Source organism: Anguilla rostrata, chromosome 9 (genome assembly GCF_018555375.3).
Source record: "Anguilla rostrata isolate EN2019 chromosome 9, ASM1855537v3, whole genome shotgun sequence".
Classification (NCBI taxonomy): domain Eukaryota; kingdom Metazoa; phylum Chordata; class Actinopteri; order Anguilliformes; family Anguillidae; genus Anguilla; species Anguilla rostrata.
This window is the reverse complement of record NC_057941.1, coordinates 6,472,927-6,494,848: the sequence shown is the minus strand read 5'-3', so window position 1 is coordinate 6,494,848 and position 21,922 is coordinate 6,472,927. Positions and strand designations below refer to the sequence as shown.

Here is a 21,922-nt window from a genome sequence, read left to right as displayed (position 1 = left end):
TCATTTCATTCCTCCTTTTTGAATCAGTAATGTAAGGAACTTGACCAGTTCTGGATTCAAACCCCATTTGGAAGAGTGTTTACCCTGTAGCCCTGAGGTTCTACCATATTCAGATCTGCACCTGTACCAGCAGATGCACAGGCCAAACTGCGTGGATTTCATTTAAAAAGACCATTTAGATGTACAGAAGAAGAAGAAAAAAAAAAAACTCCTGACATACAAGCGCGTCCAGAATTCAGTAGTACTTCAAATACAGCACAGAGCTTCTCAGGTGAATTTGCATTGAATGAACACTGTTTTCACCCACTTTTCTTTCTTCCCAGCTGATCGTGTTTCAGAATGTCGAAAACATCCCAACCAGCCACAAGACGCTCATTTGAATATCTATTGCAGCCACAAGGCTAATCTCACAGGGATGGGGAAACGTGTCAGTGCGTGTGTGTGCTTTATGTCCACATTTAGAATGACAAAGCTAAAGCTAGGGCTACTTGTCCCAGCTGCCAGAGTGGGAGTCAGTAACGACAGTGGCTACTACATCTAGCAGCCGTCCTCTTCCTGGGTTAGGCGACATAGCTCAGGAGGTAAGACGATGTCTGGCATTGAGGTTCGGTTCAAACCACGCCTGGCGTGTCGAGTGTCTTGAGCAAGACACTAACCTAACCCTAACTGCTCTGGATGAGAGGGATCATGTAACGCTTGGATAAACGCTATATAATGCGTCTATTTACCATTCGCAGATACGGATGGCATCTGGCACGCAAGGCTTGCGCTGTCTTGTGTGGAGACCTGAACCACATCTTTGCCATCTCCGACATCGGCTTGCGCTGCTTCCACCGAGCGTGTGGTTAGCGCTCTACGGGCTGCGCCACTAGGGAGCCCCCCATCTCCGCCATCTTAAAGGAGGGTGGGGGGGAACTGGCTTGCCGGTATCAGCTGAAGAGGAGGGAACGGGTAATTAAGGCGCTGGGGGCCTCGGACACTTCTAATCAATGGCCTCATCAGGCTCCTTTCACATTTCCTGAGGATGCTCTAATCAGCAGCAGCACCCCCCCCCTCCCCCCACACACAGCCACGGCTAGGGGAGTTAACTCTGCTCCTGCCAGGCACGCTACAGACAAGACCCAAAATTCCCACTTCTGGTTCTCAGCCATGAGCTCCACTTAATGGATCACGACAATCATAAGTCAAATATTTGCTCTTCTTTAAACAGACAAAAAAAAAACCCTGAATTCTTTTTTCTTTCCTCATAAATATTTATGAAGGAAAGAAGAAAGGCGAAGAACCCTGTATAAAAATAACAGATAATTCTTCCTGCCTGAAAGGGCGAGTGAATATCCACACAAACTTCATAGTGAGTCACAATTTACACAAAAAACTGAAGACAACCATCCAGGGCTAGGGGAGAGACGAGGGGTTTGTTCATTCAATCGTGGGAGTCGTGGGATATTTGAATACCAAATCAACTGAAAATGCACTCCTCTAATGCGTCGTACCAGTATTCCAGCCTGGACAGAGAGGGGCTGGACAGTGGTAGTACACCACAGAATAGAGTGTAATGGTTTGCACGTATTACAGGAGTCAGATCCATTATCCCTACAGAGTCTAACCATAAAGGTGCCCTATAACATTGCAGGCTGAGTTGCGTTCCTTATCAAAAAAGGCTGTAGAGATTCTAGAACGATGGGTCAATACAGTACTGTGCAAAGGCCAGGGACCAGTCAAAACAGCCATTCAGTGCAATGTATTTTTTTCCAGCCTCAGACACTAATGCAGGAAACGTGCATTTAAGAGAAAATTACAGGAAAAAGCCTCCACCACTACATAGCCTATATCAAATCTATCAGAATTTGTCCACTCTATCTTTCATGCACACTACTAGGACTAACTGTTCCACCCTTACAATCGACAAACAAGTTACAGCTGTGTCCTTCCAACAAAATTTCTTACCAAAACTGTCAATGACGTTATGTTAGAATCCTGTTTGGCTCTAACAATTCAAACACACCTTAGCTGCAGATTTCTTCGTCAGGTGCATTTAAAATGGATAAAAAAAGATATTTCTGATTAGTTGAGATATAATTCAACTGCATAAGGAAGATGAAAGTAAAAAGGAAATAAGCTAAAAAAACAGGAGTTTCCAAAACTGGAGTTCAACAGACTATCGCTAGATACAGAAAAAATGGGACTCCTAACAACGGTGCAATAACTGATAGACAACCAAAATTATCACCATCACAACAGAACATACTTTCATCTTTCTATCTACTATCTTTGAGAAATAGGAGGAAAAAAATATCGACCTCCACGCATGCTTCAGATCTGAGGAAATCCACAGGTATTTCTGTCAATCCTTCCACTGTGAGAATTCAACTCAATGTTTCGAGTCTGAAAGGATGTGTAGCCGTCAAATAGCCCCTACTAGGAAATAAACAAAAGAGGAGAAAATTTTCAGTAGTAAACCAAAACTGATTTTATCGACCTATGAGTATAAACTTTTTTGAAAGTAAGAGAAGGCAAGTATGCATGCAGCCAAAGCAATGAAAGACTCTCAGAACCATGTCTATGACCATCAGCCTGGCATGGTGGAGGATCAAGTGTGCATTTGGGGTTGTAACACATCTGGAGTTGTTGATTTAGGTTTTAATTAAGGCATCATAAATGCTGATAAAAACAAACCAAATCCTAACATATCATGCAATAGCCTCTGGACCATGTTTGACTGGTAGAAAATTAATTCTACAGCAAGATATTGACCCCCAAGCACACTGCCAGAATGGCCACCCCAGAGTCCAGACCTCAACATCACTGAATGTGTTTACGATTCTTTGGATTGAGAGAAAGCAGAAAATGCAACCAAATTCCAAGACTGAACTTGGAAGGTGTTTACAAGAAGCATGGAAAAATATCCCTGCAGGTCTCTTTGAAAAACTCAAAACAAGAAGAACAGAAGCTGTAATAAAGGCAAATGGTGGACACACTAAAACGGAAAGATTTAAGATTGCACCTAGTTGTGGACCATTTCTTGTAATTTTTTATTAAATACATGTTTGCTGTATTATTTTCTGGCATTGAGAAATAAATAACTTGCACTTAACGGCTGTTTTCACTGGAAAGTAAATCAAAGAAAGGGTGATCTGACTGTTTCACAGCACTGTATATCCTGTGAAAGCATCCATTCGGGAGCCTGTTCTTGATTGGCCAATTCCCATCGGCCAGTACAATAATGCCACATCTGTGGAGCTTCCCGTACACAGTGGTGGTCATTAAGCAACATTCACAGGAGCTTTTATGCAGCTCAGCGAGCTAATGGGCATCCTGCTTCTCTGAGCAGCTCCATCACACTGGGGGGGTCACATGGTCATCTGGGCTGATGATAGGCAGGCCGGTTCGAACAGGGAGGGGACTTCCCAGCAGGAGCCCAGGAAAATGTCACTTTGTTAAATGAGTCTGTCAAATGTTTAAAAAGGTCAGCAAAGACCTGCCCCTTCTACTGTATTTGGCTCTGGGTCCGTGGACTGCAGCTACTGCCGCTCGCTGGCTGAGAATTCCTCCCGGCTCTCCAACCCATTCAGAATGGGACAGGGCTAGCTACAGACACGTGTGTGTGCGTGCCAGAAGTCTGCTTTGCATAGCGCACATTGGACAGGCCGGTACGTGATCTGGAGTAGAGGTCAATCGCATTTTATTTCCAATGCAAACAAATTCCTGTTTGTGGATGCCACAGTTGCCTTAAAAATACACTGTCTTTCTGGGGAAACCATTTTGCCTTTGTCCCTATAAATACATTTTTTGAGCTTTGCTATGTTTTCCAAGGGTACAATTTCAAAAGTCACGTCAAGTATTTTGTAATGATACATTTACCTATTAGACATTAAAAATATATCTTAACAATTCTTATTGAAAATGTTCTCTAACTTCCATACATGAATATATATTGTGACCAGTATGCACATCAAATAAGTCCTATCAAAAATGCATCACATAACAGAACGCCAAATTCAGCATTTTTGTTCTCAAAAGCAAATGTATTTGAATTTCAGCCCATGCACTACCCATAGTAAGATGGTGATTCACAGAGCCAAGCCCAGATTTTGATACTGAGGTTCAAACAGGAAATATTATTACTATTATTACCCTTTTTTAATACAGGGTAATTTGACTGAGCATGCATGCTCTCTCTTACAGCAACGTCCTATTAATTCCCCCTCCCACGTAGCCTCAGCTCCACGTCTTCGGACATTTTAAAAACGATGAAAAACTCTACTGGCACAGCAGGTCTCTCTCAAACAACGAGGTCCTGAAAATTCTGTTGGTGGCAGTTGGCAAAGGGTTAACAGACAGTTTTTGGCAGCGCTCTCCCTCCTCCACTTCAAAGGTAAGTCGGGCTCTCGTCCTGGGCTGAGCATCTGCCAAATACAGACCCCTCTCTCTCCTCGAAAACGTGCTTTCGAGTGCCGTGAAAGCCAGGGCTGTCAGTCAGCCTTTCATGCTAAAGGTCCAAAAAGCCCTGGAGTGCTGCTTCATTTATACTACTCTGGGAAAACAAAGACAAAATAACGCATGGGACTGGGCAGCAAAAGCCATTCTGCGCCCGTGTGTGCGCATATGTGTGTGTGTGTGTGTGTGTGTATACAGCTTGTGCGCAGATACAAGCAATGTCTGCACCTTGACAACTTTACTCATAATTAAACACTGGTCAATATCCTCAAAGGCTCACAAATTCTCCACTCATAAACTACAAGTCATCAATATGACAGACTTCAAAAACACATTTTTTACCCCACTACCAATAGGATAACGGCTGTGTAATTGCCAATTGAACTGCATCCATTTTACCTCAAAGGCAACAAGCAGTCAGGGAGTACCTGCGTAAAGGGAACTTGGGTTTTTTTTCTGGAGAAGATAAAAACCCCAGGGAAAGTGCATTTATAGAATAAATAATGGCCTGTGAGCTTTCCCTGGATACCTACATTATCTCAGTGGTTAAAATGTCTAATTGTCACTTGCACAATGCAGCTAAATTGAGATCAGTCTTGTCTGAAGGTGATGCTGATGTGTTGGTGCATGTCTGTGTCATTTCCATGCTGGCTTATGGAAATGCTTTGTTCTGCGGTTTATCTGACTCTACTCCGCAGGGGCTCCAGTCAGTCCAAAATTCTGCCGGCTGAAATGCTCACCCATACATGCGATATAGCACATAGGCCTAACTCCTGACCTTAGGTCTTGGCACTGGCCCCCACTCAGTTATATCCTCGGTTGAGTTTAAGATATGCTCACTACTAAAAAAAAAAAGGCTGTTTGTGCACTTGGGCCTTTGTACTTCCAGGATCAGATTGAACCTTGTGCTCCATGTCACACTATGCATTTAGCAAGTGCTGATTTCCTGGAAATCCCGTGCACTTGGCCAAAAAAGGTGGAGGGAGGATATTTCAGCTGCTCTGTACTTTGTGTTTGGACTACGGTTCCAAGCCATATCCGAGATGCAGCTAAAATGGTCTCTTTTAAAACTGATCTAAAGACTGGTCATTGTGTGACTTTTCCTTTTAGTCTGGACTTTATAAGTTTATTTTGAGTTTACCTTTGATCCCACTGTAAAGTGTCCTGGGATGTTTACTGTACTGTATCATACTGCAAATTACCTTTACAAAGGCCATCAGCTGGCGAAATGTGAGATATCTATCCAAGCTGGTACTTTACTTTGCTTTAGTTTCTTTTTTAAAAAGAAACAAGAAAATTTTCCACTTCTCTCCACCGCCCGTGAGCCCCCAGCTCACACACTACAGGCCACACAGTGCTGCAGGAATGCTGCCACTGACGAGAAGAGAGGTGTTTTTCTGTGTGATGACAGCTGCCTGGCATGTTGTTCAGAGGAGCCAATGCAGCCCTGGCTGAGGAACCCAGGCCACCTTTAACTCCTGGGGGACCAGAGCCAACCATATCCTGCCACCACAGACTCCTGTCCTGGCCATACTCAACGTTTGTTACAATGAATATTATGAGTTTCAATTACTTCTAAAATGTTTCTTTAAAAAAATTATTTAAAAACTAAAATGTACACATAAATATGAAATAACTCGCAACCATTTTTCAAAGATGCATCTTAGAACTGCATGCTTGGTTTCACAGCCCTTATTTATATATTTTAATGGCCTCAAAGTTTTCTGTGACTCATAATCACAAAAATAATACGCATGTTCTTGACTAATTGTCAGGGTTGCACAGTAGAGCTTAACTTTATGATGAAACTCTTTTTCTTGGAAACACAAATTGAACAACTGAGAAATATTTTGTAATTTTTCCAATTAAACTTTTTCACAGTTCTCTGCCCAGATTTTGACATGAACATTTTGTTGTTCTTGCTCTCGCAGAAATGGAAATGGATCTGCCTTGAATGCTGTACACTGGGAATGAAACCATGAGGACTAGCTACTGGATCAGCAGCACGGAGCTGGTACATCCCACTTCCCAGCAAAGATGTCTTTCAGAAAGGTCAAGCCACAGGGCCACTTCTCTGAAAAATGTAGCCTATTTCAAGCTCACTAACCCGCATATGTTTGACTTGAAAAAGGCCTGAGCGGAAGTTGAAGAAAGGTTAACCCTTTAAGGTGTAAGACCACAAACATGCGATTAGAATGTACTTGACTGAACACTCTAATCCTGATGTAGCAATCACTACTGATAAATGAAATCAGTGCAGTTCTAGAACACTGAGGAAAAAAACAAAAAAAAAACATTCCAAAACACTTGCTTTTCAATGGGTCAAAAAGATATACACAATACATTTCCAAAACCCCCCCCTGAAAGCACACAATCCTGTACTGATGGCCCAGCACCACCATCACCATCAACTTCATCACAGAATGGTACAGCAGCAGCCCGCAAAGAAGCTGTATGATGATGTCAGCAACCATATCGGCTTTATTGATTTCAGAAATAAAAAGCCATGGCGTGTCCATTGCTCAATGCTGGCCTGAACACAAAGGCAAGAGCCGCCATGATTCGAGCTAGCATGCTCTGGGACGCACCACCAATCAGGCTCTTCAGCTGAGACGTCTTCCTGTAAGTTCACGCATCAGGGTGAGGCCCGAGCTGTTCTCCGAAAAAAAAAAAATGTTCCTTAAGTGTTTGCGGAAGGTATTTCACACTGGGGCGATTTAATATACGGAGTGCGTGTTAACATGCCACCAGATGAGTTTGCCTCCAGCGCGATTATTGAAGCCTCTTCATCACGGTCAGAGAATTAGGACCAGTGAATGGCCAGAACAGGCCTCTTCCAAGACACCCGTGAGACTCTAGAACTGGTACCAGAGCCCTCTCCCGCATCGCCTGCAGTCACACAAACGCTACCTTACAAATCCACGTTTCATTACATACATAATACAGGCATTAAGAGTCTTATCCAGAGCATCACCTACTAGCTTTCAGAAAAGCTGATCGACTTTCGTTAAGTACCTTGCTCAGGTACACGCTTCCTTACCGATTCGACCTCAACTTTCGGTACAAGCGATCTTACACTGGACATCCACGTTTCAGAAGTGCTCGTTTAATTTCAGGCCTTCTCGTTCTTCGGAAGCTCTGACAGAGGCTTTTCCGTTTTGGTACAGAAGTACACCTCCAGTCAACAGCCCAATGGCAAGCAAGGGACCAAGAGCTTGAGGGAGGCAGAGGGCAGTGGACAACAAACAACTTGAGGGAGGCTAACCTTCCCAAAAATACATCAGACACCCGGGACCCACAAGGTAAAGCTGGGACACAGCCAGGAACCGGCAGGCATGGCAAAGCTGAAGCATAAACAGTCTCATCATACACCTGCCTTCTGCTGCGTTAAAAAAAAAAAAAACCCGCGTGCATATGTCCCGTTAGTCCCACATAGAAGCCTGCATGCATGCAAGCATGCACAGGTTAATCCACCCACACTCCCGCCAACCTAAGCAACACACACACACACACACACACACACACACACACACACGCACACACACCAATGCAGAGAGCACATAAATCTTTTTTGCATTGCTTAGATCGTTAATTATAACCTTCACGTTTGTCTTTCAACTCATTATAAATGTTTCTGTCATGCCCCATAGCACAGTACCATCATTTCCTAGATCTAATTTTGGGTTCTATATACATGTACACATGCAAACATAGAGGCCTATAGTTTTCTCATACTCAGTTTTTAAACATCACTGCAGTGCATTGATGCTTTACTATTTAAACGGCAGTTCTGCATCCGTCTCATCTATCATTAAGTTTTGTGAGCAAGTTTATGTTCCTTAGGACTCAGCCTAATATTTGAACATTTATGATTCAGGAAACAGAACATTTGATGTCTCTCTCTGCTGACAGCTTCATTCATGGATCCGCTGCTAGTCGTGAAATCAATAGATCTTATGTTTCAAGTGAACAAAATATGACAGAGCAGATTTATTTCCTTCTTTTAGCGCGGGTAACGACAGACCACCTGCTGGCATTGTGCTCACAGATATTTTTAGGCAATACACTGCTGACCTGCGCAGGATAAAAGACTGGTATAAGAATGAATTTTTATCCTGAAAAAGCTCGGTCCCACCCGTGCCTCGGGCAGCTAAACAAAAGGACACAATGATCTTCAATCAAATGAGGAAAAAGTCAGTCTTCTGCTAATTTCAGAGTCGCTGTCATGGCATTGACAAACACTCCCTGTGCAACTGAGACCCCGCCACACGGATAGCACACGGCTACAGTCGCATTCATCACGTCGATGGATTTTCGTCCCTGATTTGGACAGCCTCACAACCTCTCCGACCTTTCGTGTCTTTCACTGAGATTTTTGCAAAGACTACAGCCCCCAGGGTTCAGTCAAAGGCATTAATAAGGTCTGACACCATTCCTACCAGACAGGAAGCCATAGCCTTCTCGGGCCGTGGTGCTGAGGGGGCAAGTGTAGGATTGAAAGAACTCTCAAAGCGCATTTCCTGACCTGCCTTCAGCGGTAGCTATAAATACACTGGGCAGCCCTACAGATCACTGCAAACAATGAACAACAGGAAGAGGTTTTTTTTTCTTTTTTGAACATCTTCAGGTCAGGCTATGACTGCAGCACCGGTAGCAGCATGGAGGAAAGGAAAGCGTGTGTTATTGAAGCCCTAGCCCCAGAACAGCAGCAGACCCAAGACCATAGCCCCCCCCCCCCCAAAGCTCTGAAACCACAAGGACCTCACAGCAGTCTCTCACTTCTCACAGACAACAAGGCAAAATTTCCATGCAGACCCCATCACTGGAATGCTTTTGCACAACCTGTGAGAGCTACACCGTGACTGCATTTATACACTGACTTAACAGACAAGGGGGAGACTTGCGCACACAAACCTAACAACTGCAATGTTAAAATCCAAGATATAAACATGTTAGTTAATATATAAACATATTCTATAAGAATGTATTTCAAAATTAGTTTGAGTCCTCATAAAAATGAATATGCAAGCTTCATGGCAAATCTATTTAACTAGGCCAGTCATTAATGAAATATTACTGAATCTTAATTTGCTGACATACATGGCCCATCAATCAGGAGCAGGAAGTATATTGAAAATACTATATAAAATATCCATTAAAAAGTCACAAAAAGTTGGATGTTTCTGAGCTAAAATAAAGAAAGGGTATGACAGAGTTCTTGTTATATTTTGATGTGGATCAGATCATGACAAGATGTGAGAAAAAGCAGCCTTGAATGGCAGTCAAAGAAGTTCCTTGAATGTGAGGAGCTTTTGAAAAACCTACCACTCACATGATCTGCTATATAAGTACTAACCCATCCAGAGGCAACGAGAAAACAGACCTGCAGATCCATCACTTCTATGGCAACAACAGGGCACAGCTTACAATGGATACGGTTTACTAGTGAACAATCATTTACAGCCAAAAAAGGTTGAATTCTGTCCATGTTTTCAAAGTTATTACACGACACCCTCAAATATTTCTGAAATGAAATGGCACTTTAAGCCAAATATTTTCTTAATCATGCTGTGTAACGTGACTATGGTATTTCTGGAGTGTCTTAATTGTTGAAAACCCTAAATCTCTAGAGTTTTTAAAGCACAATATTGAAGTTGAATCTGAAAGACTGAACAGTTCTTAGCGGTTTTCCAGAAAGCTTTCTCCTCAGCTTCAATATCTCAACAGTCAACCATATAATCTCACAGGCCCTGCCAAACTGACATCATAATACAGCAACGTAAAGCTCCTTAAAATATTAAAATGGAAATGAAAAGTGAAAAAAGCCCCGGAAGAAAGCATGAAATTGAAAAGAGCAAGAAAAAATAAAAACAAGGATGTAAACAAAAAAGAAAAAGAAAGCTGGAAAGTTAAAAGTGTGTGAGGGAAATGAAAAATTGAACATTTCCAGGACAACCGATAATGCTACTCGGAAGTTACTCAATGTTGCTGGTCTAAGACACACACACCTTCTTGTCATCAATCACTCCACCCACGCCGTGCAAATTCATAATTCCTCTGACCGTAAACAGTTTGCGCTTCCAGGGAAAGATTCCAATTTCATAGACAACTGGTTTTCTTTGTCTTGTACTTTCATTATGAACAATAAAATACCAGCATACAAAGACGTCAAAAGAATTGTCGTTCGGCTAAGAAAATGAAAGCTAATGATCAAAGATGATCAAAGCAACAAGAAGTGACAGTATTTAGACACTTGACATGCTGATACACTCACTCACCAGACTACTCCAAACGCTCCGTATCCAATTGGTCTGTCAGGCTCAATGTCCAGTGGCTGTTGTAAAAGGTGTGAATGTTGGTGATGGTGATGAGCTTTAACCGCCGCGGCCTGAACTTGGGCCGGTGCCGCAGCCGCGGCGGGACCGGGGGCCTGTCCAGGAGCTGGCGAGGGAAAGTACGGTTGCTGCTGGCTCGGATTCAGCATTACAGCCGCAGCGGCGGCAGCAGCTGCAGCAGCTGTAGAGGCGTGCTGCTGGACTGGGTGGACTGCAGCAGCTGAACCGGGGTGTAGGTGATGCTGCCCCGGGTGGTGGTGATGATGTTGGAGATGGTGTGGTGGTACATGCGATAGTTGGTGGTGATGGTGTGGGTGATGTGCTGCCACCGCCGACGCGCCGCCGTTGTATGCAGCCATCATTTTTGCAGCGTTGGAAGCCGTGGCTCCACACAAAGCCATTCACTCAACAGCAGCGCTCGGAAGGCGGAATAAAGAATGGGAGGACTGGAAATAAAAATCTAACTATGCGCTATCTAAGATCTTAGCAGCGAAACGATAGACACGAGTTGTGAGGGGAATGGGAGCCGGGCAACAGGGAACCAAACGGTCAAATACGCCAACACTAAACCGGGTAAAATTAAAATGAAGCTGAAATATATGTATAAAATAAATGTAAGCCTGTTAGTTGTCAATTTTCTCTGAGGGTAACCCTAATTCGTACAGTTTCATTTTAATTGCAATAGGCTAATCTGACCTACTTCGTTTGATTTAGGCTAGCTATAGGCCTAGATAGATCTGCATGTATAAAATTAATATTTAAATGCTATTCCACGCACAAATGAAGATCGCTGGTTAAAATAATTAAAATGGTAAGAATGTTAATGCGACACAAAACCCCTCTCCCCCCACAATAAATAAATACTCCACGGCCTTAGATCTCCCACATGTTGGAAGTGACTGTCCCCTCTCCACTCACAAAACCAGGACAATTTCCCATTTTTGTAGTAAAAGAGGGTAACCTGTGCGTATCACATAAGAAACAGGGCGGTCATCTGTCAGAATCTCCCATCTTTGCCTTTTCATGATGAATCCATCGTCATTCGCACCGCCAATTGCTGCATGGAGGTTACTTCATAGAAGTTGCTATGGTCTCAGTTGGGCTACTTGTTTTTGGCTATGCAAGAGACAAGAATGTTTCGTGTACAACAAACCCGAAACTGTAGGCAAGCTCTAAATGTAGTCAAGCAGTGGAAATGTTAGGTTTTTTCGGGCCATATGACCCACAAACGCGATAATTAAGATGATGCTCGTCTGTATTTGTTGATTTCCCGACGCCGTTGTCGATGTTATGTTTGAAGAAATCTGTGTTCCTGGCTCTCCTTCAAAAATATCGCGATTCTCGCTGCACCCCATATCCAGAAATCCAGATCATTTTGATCAAAAATATCCTTTATCCTGAAGTGAAAACAGCAGTCTTCCAGAAGCGATCAGTCAACTTATTTTTTCCATCAGATTCGGCGTTTGCTAGCTTGCTCGTTGCACAGTCTCCTTGTGTTCGTAGACACAGAAAATAAATTAAGGAAATATAAAATGAAAATAAAATATCGAGACCGCCTTCTTCGCAGTCGCAAAACAGACGGCCACAGTTGATTCTCCTTGGCCGGATGGTGCTGCCTGGAAAGTGACACGCGCAGCCTGAGCAAAGCTACCAGTCCGTTCCTCCTGTGATTGAAGGTCTTCCAGCCAATCACAGTACAGACACTGACGCTTCTGATGTGATGATGTCATTCAACTAATCAGATGAAGGAGAAGAACCGTCCATCAGATATAAGGGTAATAACTTGAGATTTACGCCATTGTGCTTCTAAAGGTATTCAGTTATTCCTGTTATAAAACGGAGACTTTAACAGTGGCGGGCAAGGAGCTCGGCTGAATTCAATAAATGTGTGTGGAATGCAAACAAACCGTTCGCTCCTAAAGAGCGCTGCTAGTCTGAAATGATTGCCATGAAATGTTAACCAATGACTGACGTAGCTCAGTCTAGGGCCAGGGTTACGACAAGGCCGGATAACACCGGTGTTTTCTTTTATTCCCGTTACGATTATTTTTGGAGTAAAGCCGTTGTAAATCGTGCTTGAATTTCCAGATCGTACAGGCGCGAATATGAGATATAAACAATGCAGGAGTATTAGCGAACAGAGCAATGCACACTTTATTAACCTCACTCTTAAAAATAAGTGCAAGTAGCAAGTATCTCACGTGCGGTCCGCCCCATGCGGGCGCCAGATGAGGCAGGAGCATACGCCCCCAATGTTTCTATCACTGTCAGCAGTCAACTGCAAGAGAACAACTTTTGTCTTGAATTGAATCTATATTTAAATCGGAGAATGATATATATATATATATATATATATACATATATACGCACACACACACACAGACTGCAAGCACATTATGCTTTTCGTAGAATGTTTCCATGGCCCCTAATTTCAGTAAAGGTGACTGGTCATGCTTTAACATACTCATCAGAGCAGCATTCCTCTCGTCAGCAGTTTTGAGGTAACTTGAACAGACTGACAGCAACTGTGAATTCCAAACAACTGCAACCAAGTTCATCATCATGGTGACATTTCTCATGACCAGCTCAGTGTCCACTTTTGAATCACTTTTCATGTTGGACTCCCACACGTCCATAAACGACAGGCAAAAATCAGAAAGGGCTTCAAATTAAAGTAGGCACGAAACAGAAACATAACAGGAAGGACTAAAAATGCATAGCTGGGGAGACTGAGAAAAAGTGGTAGAGCATTTGACTGCAGATCCAGAGGTCCCCAGTTCAAATCTGGGTGTCCCCCTGTAAAAAAATTCCAAGTGCCAATGGCCTTGATATGCACTTTTTTATATGGTTGATAAGATCTGCTAAGTATGAATGTAAATAGGGTTTCAAGGATATGTGGATAGTTTTACATTTTTTTATCAGACCTAAATGGTGTATGCACCTCCACCTCCCACCCACCTTCATGCAGATCAGTTCCTAGCTCCATAACAAACATTTATAAAGACTTTATTAAAAGATCTTTGTAGCCCCAGCATAACTTGCACAATTTAAATATTTAAAGCATTTGGCGAAAGTGGGGATAGATGATGGAGATAGCTGGAACAGAAGTCGGAAAATCTGGGAAAATTGTTCCATGGAGCCTTGACTGATCACATGGAAAATTTAGGATGCATCCACACCATGTCCTGCACCAGAAAGACTTCTGAAGGGGGACAATGGGAATTTAAAACACTCTTGCTATTCAAAACAACTGGAAATTAAAGAAGTTGGTAGACATGCATGATGCATAAAGTTCACTTAACAAGTAAGACTACCGGCACATGAGTCAGGAGATAAACCGATGTCATGAAGCTCGAGGGTGCTGGTTTCAAACGCCTGTGGTTAAAGTGTCCTTGAGCAAACAAACAACTGCCGGCGAATGAGAGACAGTGTAAAGCGCTTTGGATAAAGCTATTAATAGTCCATTACCATTTAAAGAGTATGTGGAAAAACAAACAAAAGAAAATTTCTAATTTGCAGTGAGAGGCATGAGTGTGGCTTTGCCCCACCCGTGCTTCTCCATTGCACACAGAGTATTGTAGTCCATTACAGGCATAAACTCATGTCCCATCAATCCCAGCATTCATTATAATTCAATTGCTGAAAATGCTTTCCTTTTTTAAAATTCCCTCCTACAGTTATATTTCACCTATCAACATCCCAAAATAATTGTCATTACTACAAAATATACACCTATCACATGTTTTTGTGTTGAACGGTAGTGGTTTGTTGTCAACTGAAAAAGATTAATTCATGCCATCTGATTTAACCCCTCTCATTAGAAGTACAATTATACAGTTAAAACCTTTTAAAATAGACCAGCGCAAATCCATCTGTTCTTCTGTTGTTTCGGATTACTGTGGATTATCACACAACGACTGTGTCACTGAGCAACGGGATAAATATAAACCAGAGATATCACCCACACAATGGAATATCAGATTTTAGAAGTCTGTGTCAATAAAGTGCTGCATACTATTGACCACCCCATCCCCCCTCCCCCTCTCTTATGCAAGCCATTCTGCCTAAGAACACTGGATACATTAATACATTATTACAGGTTTAATGGTATAGTTCAATCTCTTTATTTGTATTATATGACTATACCAATATTTCTATATATATAAATTGTACTATATACTATAATATTGCAGTTACAATGGACGGTATGGTAAGGAATGGCTGTAACAAGGTGAGTTCGATTCGGTGGACACTCGTTGTCCTGAGCAAGGTCTTAACAAATTTCTTGATATATCCAGCTGTATAAGATGCTATGTAAAGTGTGTAATCGCTCGAAGGCGTCTCTAATGCCGAATGTAATGTATGAAGGATTACAGCCCATAAGTGCAATATGCCCACACAGCTGATATCAGTCTACTTATATTTACTTAATTTTGATGTTTTTTCACCACACCACTAATTGTGCTCAGTATTTCACTAATGGGATCTCAGTGCAAAACCAGGGATCTAACAAATCATTTTATATCAGTCCTGGAGGTAAATCCGACCAGGTACAAAACATTTAGTTTTTTCCCCATCATGACTGTGTTTTTGAAGTGGCAAAAGATTGCGATTAACAGAGACCTTAACTGCTAGTGCCTTCTGGGATGGATGAACTAACCATGGAAGTATTTGTCTGAAAGCAGCATATTCAGGCTATTTTAAAACCAGCTACATTGGTATGCAAATGCTGGAAATATAAGCGGTTGTGACTGGAACAGTACATGACGTGCTGCATCATCTGTTCTCTAACATTTTCTGATCATTCAATCTCTATAAAAATCTGTGATATTCATATTTCAGAACATAGTAGAAATTGCTGCAAAAGCTGAACAACACCTCAGTGACTGCATCACCCCTTATTTGTCACATTAGGAACATCATGCAATGATTTAGGCAATTTGTAGAATGTGAGTCCTGGTGAAAAAGATATAACATTAATATCTAAAATTTGTATTTCCTTTTAATGTTTATAGAGTTTCTCCCATGGGATCTGATATATGGCACATCGTTCCTTATATTTAATTACATACAGTATGAATATATAAAACTATTCATATTTTAGTTCCTTCTCTTTTAAATTATGAAATAAAACACATTTTCACATCCACTCGCCCAAAGCAAAATAGCAAAGAAAAATACAGCCTTCCTTATGTAAAGTAAATGACTCAGCTGTACCTGACCAGAGATATCCTTCTGGGTCCAAGGCTTGGGCTGGAGCGCGGTGGTCAAACTTGACACCTTTATGTTTCTCAAGCGAAGCGGTAGGTCAAAGGTCGTCAGGCTTGTTTGTGCTATTTTAGGACTTCTGGAACCAGGTCGAGAAAACCAACACCTAAGGAGAAAAACACGAAGAAATTTTATAACAATCCTCAAAGCCAACTCTCCCAATAATTCAAATGAGAAATTTGATGCAGTGATTTGTACAGAATAGAGCAGGAGGCGTGGTTAAAAGATTCTTACTATTACCTATGTCACACCGAACTGAATTCCTGGACAGCCCAGCTGGGTGGTATCAACATTTAAAGTGTTCAGGCAGTCTAGCTGGAGCAGTCGGGTTGCCAGTTTAGAGTATCTTCTGATGGTGCATGGCTTGCTCTTCAGTTTAGTAGATTCCAACTCATATTGACAGAGCATCTGATATAATTCTGTGGATTTAACTGACCACTTCCATATTGATTGCAATATAATCTGACCAAAAAAGAAACACTGAAGTCAATGCAGTAGCACTTACAAGAGGTCACTGGTAATTTCAGTGGGAAGGAATGGAACCCTGAGGCCAATGTTTGCAAGACCACAAGTGCAAATTTAATAATGTTGACAAAGTAAGAAATTTTGCTTGATGCAATCTCTTAGTGACCGTAAAATAAAAGGGACATGTGCAAGTTCAGTGCAGTATACTAAAAGCCACACATTTCCATATGACACCTCTTCATTTACTTGGTATTCTTCCATTAAAGACTAATAAACTGAAAAAAGAACTGAACTCTGCACAATCCATTTTATTGTTTAACACAAACCACTGTGCACAGGACATCCTTAGACATTTTAAGTCAGACATAGAAATAATATAGTACATTAACAGTTATGCTGGAACAAATAAATAAATTTCTGACCTTTGTGCAATTTTTGAGGTTCGATGGGGAAAGGCCATGGTAGTGTGGCATCCAGGATGTGTTTGCTGTAGCATGTAGCACTTAATATATTTGTCTGAACTGTTTATAAAATAGAGAGAAATTCCTCTTGACACAATGAGGTGGCCAAGTTTCCCAGACCTCTGAGACAAACAGGCTGTTCTTTTGGAGCATCAGAGGCATTATCACATCTGTTTTTAGAAACAGTGTTGTCTAGAATCACGTTTTTCAGCAGGGAAATGAGATGCGAAAAGAGCCAGCCAAATTTAACAGCCATTTAGCATTATAAAATAAGCTGCCTTCTGTGGAATTCATGTCTCTTTTCAGTTGTGTCACCAAGCTATCATTACAATGGGTGACTGCATTTTAATGCGAAGCAAATACTAGTTGATTCTTAATTAGGGGCAAGGCTCACTACATGAGCAAACATTACAGAGAAATTATGGCTACATACAGTCATATAAGGGCAGTTATGGCTTTTATCAGACCTCATTAATAACCAGGGAGCGAGTGATGCAATACCTTGAGAGCTTTTCACCTGGGTCCGGTTCACAGTTTGAGTGTGAGAATAAAAAAGTGTGCTGCTGCCCCAGCCATTGAACCCATTGAAGAGCTGGTCTGGTGCCGTGCCAGGATACCTCTAAACAGTTTTACATGGTGAAAATGTTGATGTCAGTGTCGTCAGCTTTTCTCACTTTGTTTTTGATCTCTGCTGGAGACCAACCACTTCTGTGATAAACCCGTGTGCAAGCAAAACAAAACGAATAGACCCAATGGAATCCAGTTTCTGGATAAGTCCCAGACTGATAATAACATACCTCAGATTAGTGGCACCCGTCCTTTCATGATTCCAGCAGTTGCTGGGGGCTACGCATATCATTGTAAGCATGACAAGAGGCTAAAATCATTGGCTGTCAAGGTTTATAAATGTTAAATCTTACATATTTCCTTTCTGTGTATGTTTGCATGTTTTATGAAAGAACAGCCAAATCAGTTACGGTCTAAAGATGTGTACTGTGTTGGCTGGATGGGCAAATTACCTACTGAAACTGTATTGCTGCTGGTCTAGGCAGGAAGTCCACTCTGAACCTAAACACAACATGCACAACCCTAACATTGCAGGCCGTTCAATTTAAACAAATTAAGTTCCATTTAAGTGACATGTTAATGGTCTGCAGTGAAAACTATTTACAATGTTGATCTACATATCAATAAAATGGCATATACCTTTTTATAGATGTCTGAAAGTGCTTGCTTTTAAGTTGTTACAACAAAAGTTAGGGGAAAGGGAGTGGTACAATTACAGTACATTTACAGAAGGGCTTTATGAGAACATCACAAATATTCAAATTTACAAAGGAGATTATGGCAATGAATATGTTTGCATGCACTAATACCACGATACTCATTTGACTAACAAAACACTTCCAGGCTGGAAGGAGCATGCTTTGTGGAATATAAGATAGCAACGAATATCCCATGTTATATAAGCAGCCCATTGTTGTCCTTTTAATTATTATTTTTTAAATATTTTAGATGTTTTATATACAATATATTAACCTGGTTTATGCATATATCTTTTCCCAAAAGATCACATATCAGCAGACGTGCAAGCAACAGACGGAAGAGTGTGTGAAAGGCACTATTTTCTCCCTGCAAATTTATACGTTTTTTTTGTTGTGTATACTGGTAGGCTATAGGTCAGCGTATTATTAAATTAAATAAATTCTGCAGAATATCCGTATATGGACACCACTGGCCAGTTCGCGATGTGCTCTCAGTCCCTTCCTTTTAAAAAACCCAAATTCATATGACAACGTAAGCAAATATTCTAGCTATTTAGATGTCGCCACCAGAAAGTCTTGTCCTTTATTTTTTCATGCACTATAACCGAAACCACAAAAGTTTTAGATAAACTGGGCTAAAATATTAAGCGTTACAGATGTTAACCTTTAAATTCCGTGGTCGTTTTTGTTATGTTGTCAACGGTAGTTTTCGCCTTGGATGCAATAATAGAGAGCAGTCAGTGTCTATACAGATTTTTCCCATTAACCTTCCGACGGTCGTCTAAATTAGGCGATTCAATAGCGCCCTCTCATGACTCAAATTTCAACCGTAGGGTCATTTGTATTGAGGGAAGCCTGACACAATTGCCTTGGACTAATTTGAAACTGTTTTTCATAAGTCTTTTTGGTTGACTACTGAGCCCCGCAGGTGACACTTTTTTTTAAAATTTGTGCCACAAGATATAAATTGTCGCCACGAATTAATGCAAATAGTACGCAAGAGCTATAAATCGTGGGCACGGTTTAATCCAGACTACACCTGTCTAAAGGCATAAAACCGTAATTTTACATGCGTGCCGCGTGTCTCCAGAAGCGTCTGTGCTGTGCACAATCACTTGTGTAATACCTGCTGGTATTTACTTTAAGTAGCTAATATACAAGAACTTGTACATTTAGTAAAATGAACTTGACAACCAAGTAAAAACATGTATTCTTGAGGAGTATGCTTTCTGTAGGTATTCACCAGCAGTTTTGTACATTCATTTAAGTCTTGCATGAGGTAATTTGAGGTATTTGACACTTTGATGTGACACAAAGTTTGCATGACATTGTAAGACGGTAAGGTTAATAAACACAGGGCCTACATTTACAGACTGTCACTAGCCCACAGCTGTAAATAATAACTATATTCTATGTTCATTGTTTATGTTCATTATGATGCCGCTAAGTGTTTTAAATTTACCTCTGAATGAGACATAATGCGCTGTTGTCCCAACTTTACATTTCAGCGCTCTTGTCCTCTCTCCAGTACTTAGATGTCAGCCAGCAAGTATTTGGAGTGTTTAGAGCAGTGGTGTCAAACTCGTTGCCATGGAGGGCCGTGTGTATGCAGGTTTTCATTCCAACCAATTAATGCTGCCTTAATTGAGTCCAATTACTCATTCAGCCATATGCGTTTAACTGCATTGAAGCACAGAATATAAGAAAATTTTTATTTAGACAATGCAGGTCACCATAGACGTCGGGTCACCATTGTGCACAAACCTGCATCCCTAATTCAGCAAATAATTTAACTAATTATATAATCAAGATCTGAGGCTGGAATGAAAACACGGCATACACACGGCCCTCCATGGCAACGAGTTTGACACCACTGGTTTAGAGGGTCGTGCTTTGGAGGGAGAGGGTGGAATGTTTTTTTTTTTTTTTTCTTTTTTCAAAATCCAGCACTCTCTAGCTCCATTTTTCCAAACTAACACACTGCACCTTTAGGCGATATATGACACCATATCATAGAAAGTGGAGGGTCCCAAGTTTTCAAAGCACCACCATACCATTGAGACGCTATGTTAGGGGGAGGCATCAGGATAAAAGTGATACATTCACCTGCACGGGCAATAGATAGGAATAGACTGTAATTTGACTAGACGTACCACAGTTGGACCCCAGCCAACATTTTCTGTAACGCTTATTTGATATCTGTGATGTCATATCATGTACTGACGGGTTGTACATTTTCCAAATACCCCATGCTAGGAGGATACTATGTCTAGTGGAAGCAGTAAAGCATGACATGGGTCATGCATTAATTTGTACTTGCAGAAAATACTAATGGGTCCCAGGTTTTCAAAATACCTCCATATTGATGCTTCATACAGAGAAGGCAAGAGACCATCATAAACTGGATGCATTTATTAAGCATTAGGGACTTAATTTATCTAATTTGCCTTCTATACAATTGTTGAAAGCCAGCCAAAAACGTCATTTTTGATTACTATTTGATATAACAATACAAAAACACAAGTGATCACTCGTGATCTTGTGTAGTCAGAATTCAGTTCTTCCAGCAAAATATGGCCAACTGCAGTTTCACTGGATAATTACGGCAGCAGATTCAAGCGGGATGGACTAGAACTTTTCATAATGCCATAAGGCCAAACCTTCTAGACTTCTGTAAACTACCGAATGCATTTATAATTTAGTCAACAGCATAATTCAAATGTATTCGTCCTAGAGTACCGAAAATAATCACTTTTGAAACCATAATTGGCAAATATACACAATGTAAATGAGATATGAATAATGAGACTTACCCAGTTTGTTTTTAAATACATTTTAAAACGATTTAATGAGAACAAAAAGTTAAAAACACTTAGAATTCCACTCGATTTTAGAACATTCGTTTGGACTTTGAAACACATTTACATGCTTCAGAGAAGAAAAACAAAAATAAGGAACATTGATTTACATGGTGACGCATTTGAAACGGAGCAAAAATAAAACCGAAAAACAATTTTCAGATTCACAATTTTCTCTCGTCACCCGAAACGGCAGAATGTGAAACTGTAAAAGAAATGGGGAAAGAAAAAAGAAAAATCCTACTGTTACAGCCTCCTCTAGTTTAGCCATTGAATTTATGTGCACGTTGATTCAATATATATCAACAGGCACTAGTCATGAGTAATGCAGAGACAGAAGAGAGAGATGCTCGGAGGGCAAAGATTGACTTGGCACCAGAGTGTGTGGTGAGCGACACAGACACGGCTACACCGGGCTAGCGGAAAAAGAAAAAGGGCGTGCCAAAAATATACTCAAACTAAAAATAAAGCACTTCCCTTACACAGACACGTTATGCAACACGTGACATGTCAATGTGACATTTTTCCAGCCTCGCAGAATCATTATCATTTTAAAAGAATTATTATTATTATTACATTATTATTTTTAATTCCACAGGAGGCCTAGACAGCAGGAAATGAGACGGGCAAAGAGACGAGTGAGACACACACAGCGTTTAGGAGGCCAGCTTTTCCCGTTACAGACAATCGATAGCTGGATGAAAGAAGCAGCACTTCCGGTATTTGTAACTGTTTATACTTACAAGTCACTCGATCTACTTGGTTTTTATTTTGGATTTGCCCGCGCACGCGCCCGTGCGCTCGACCCAGTGGTGCGATCCGCAAGCCTGAGC

At 41.2% G+C, this 21,922-nt stretch overlaps 1 protein-coding gene and 1 long non-coding RNA gene across 2 annotated transcripts in view; both read right to left on the bottom strand.

Moving 5' to 3' along the window:
* The window catches only part of LOC135262776 (serine/threonine-protein kinase NLK), a 51,857-nt gene extending 39,434 nt beyond the window's left edge, over nt 1-12,423 (bottom strand). The window contains exon 1 of the mRNA XM_064349986.1: nt 10,716-12,423. Coding sequence (XP_064206056.1) covers nt 10,716-11,173 — 458 coding nt within the window. The 5' untranslated portion in view covers nt 11,174-12,423. The remainder of the gene's footprint in view (nt 1-10,715) is intronic.
* Nucleotides 1-21,922, bottom strand: part of LOC135262786 (uncharacterized) — a 656,092-nt gene that overhangs the window by 553,382 nt on the left and 80,788 nt on the right. The window lies entirely within an intron of this gene.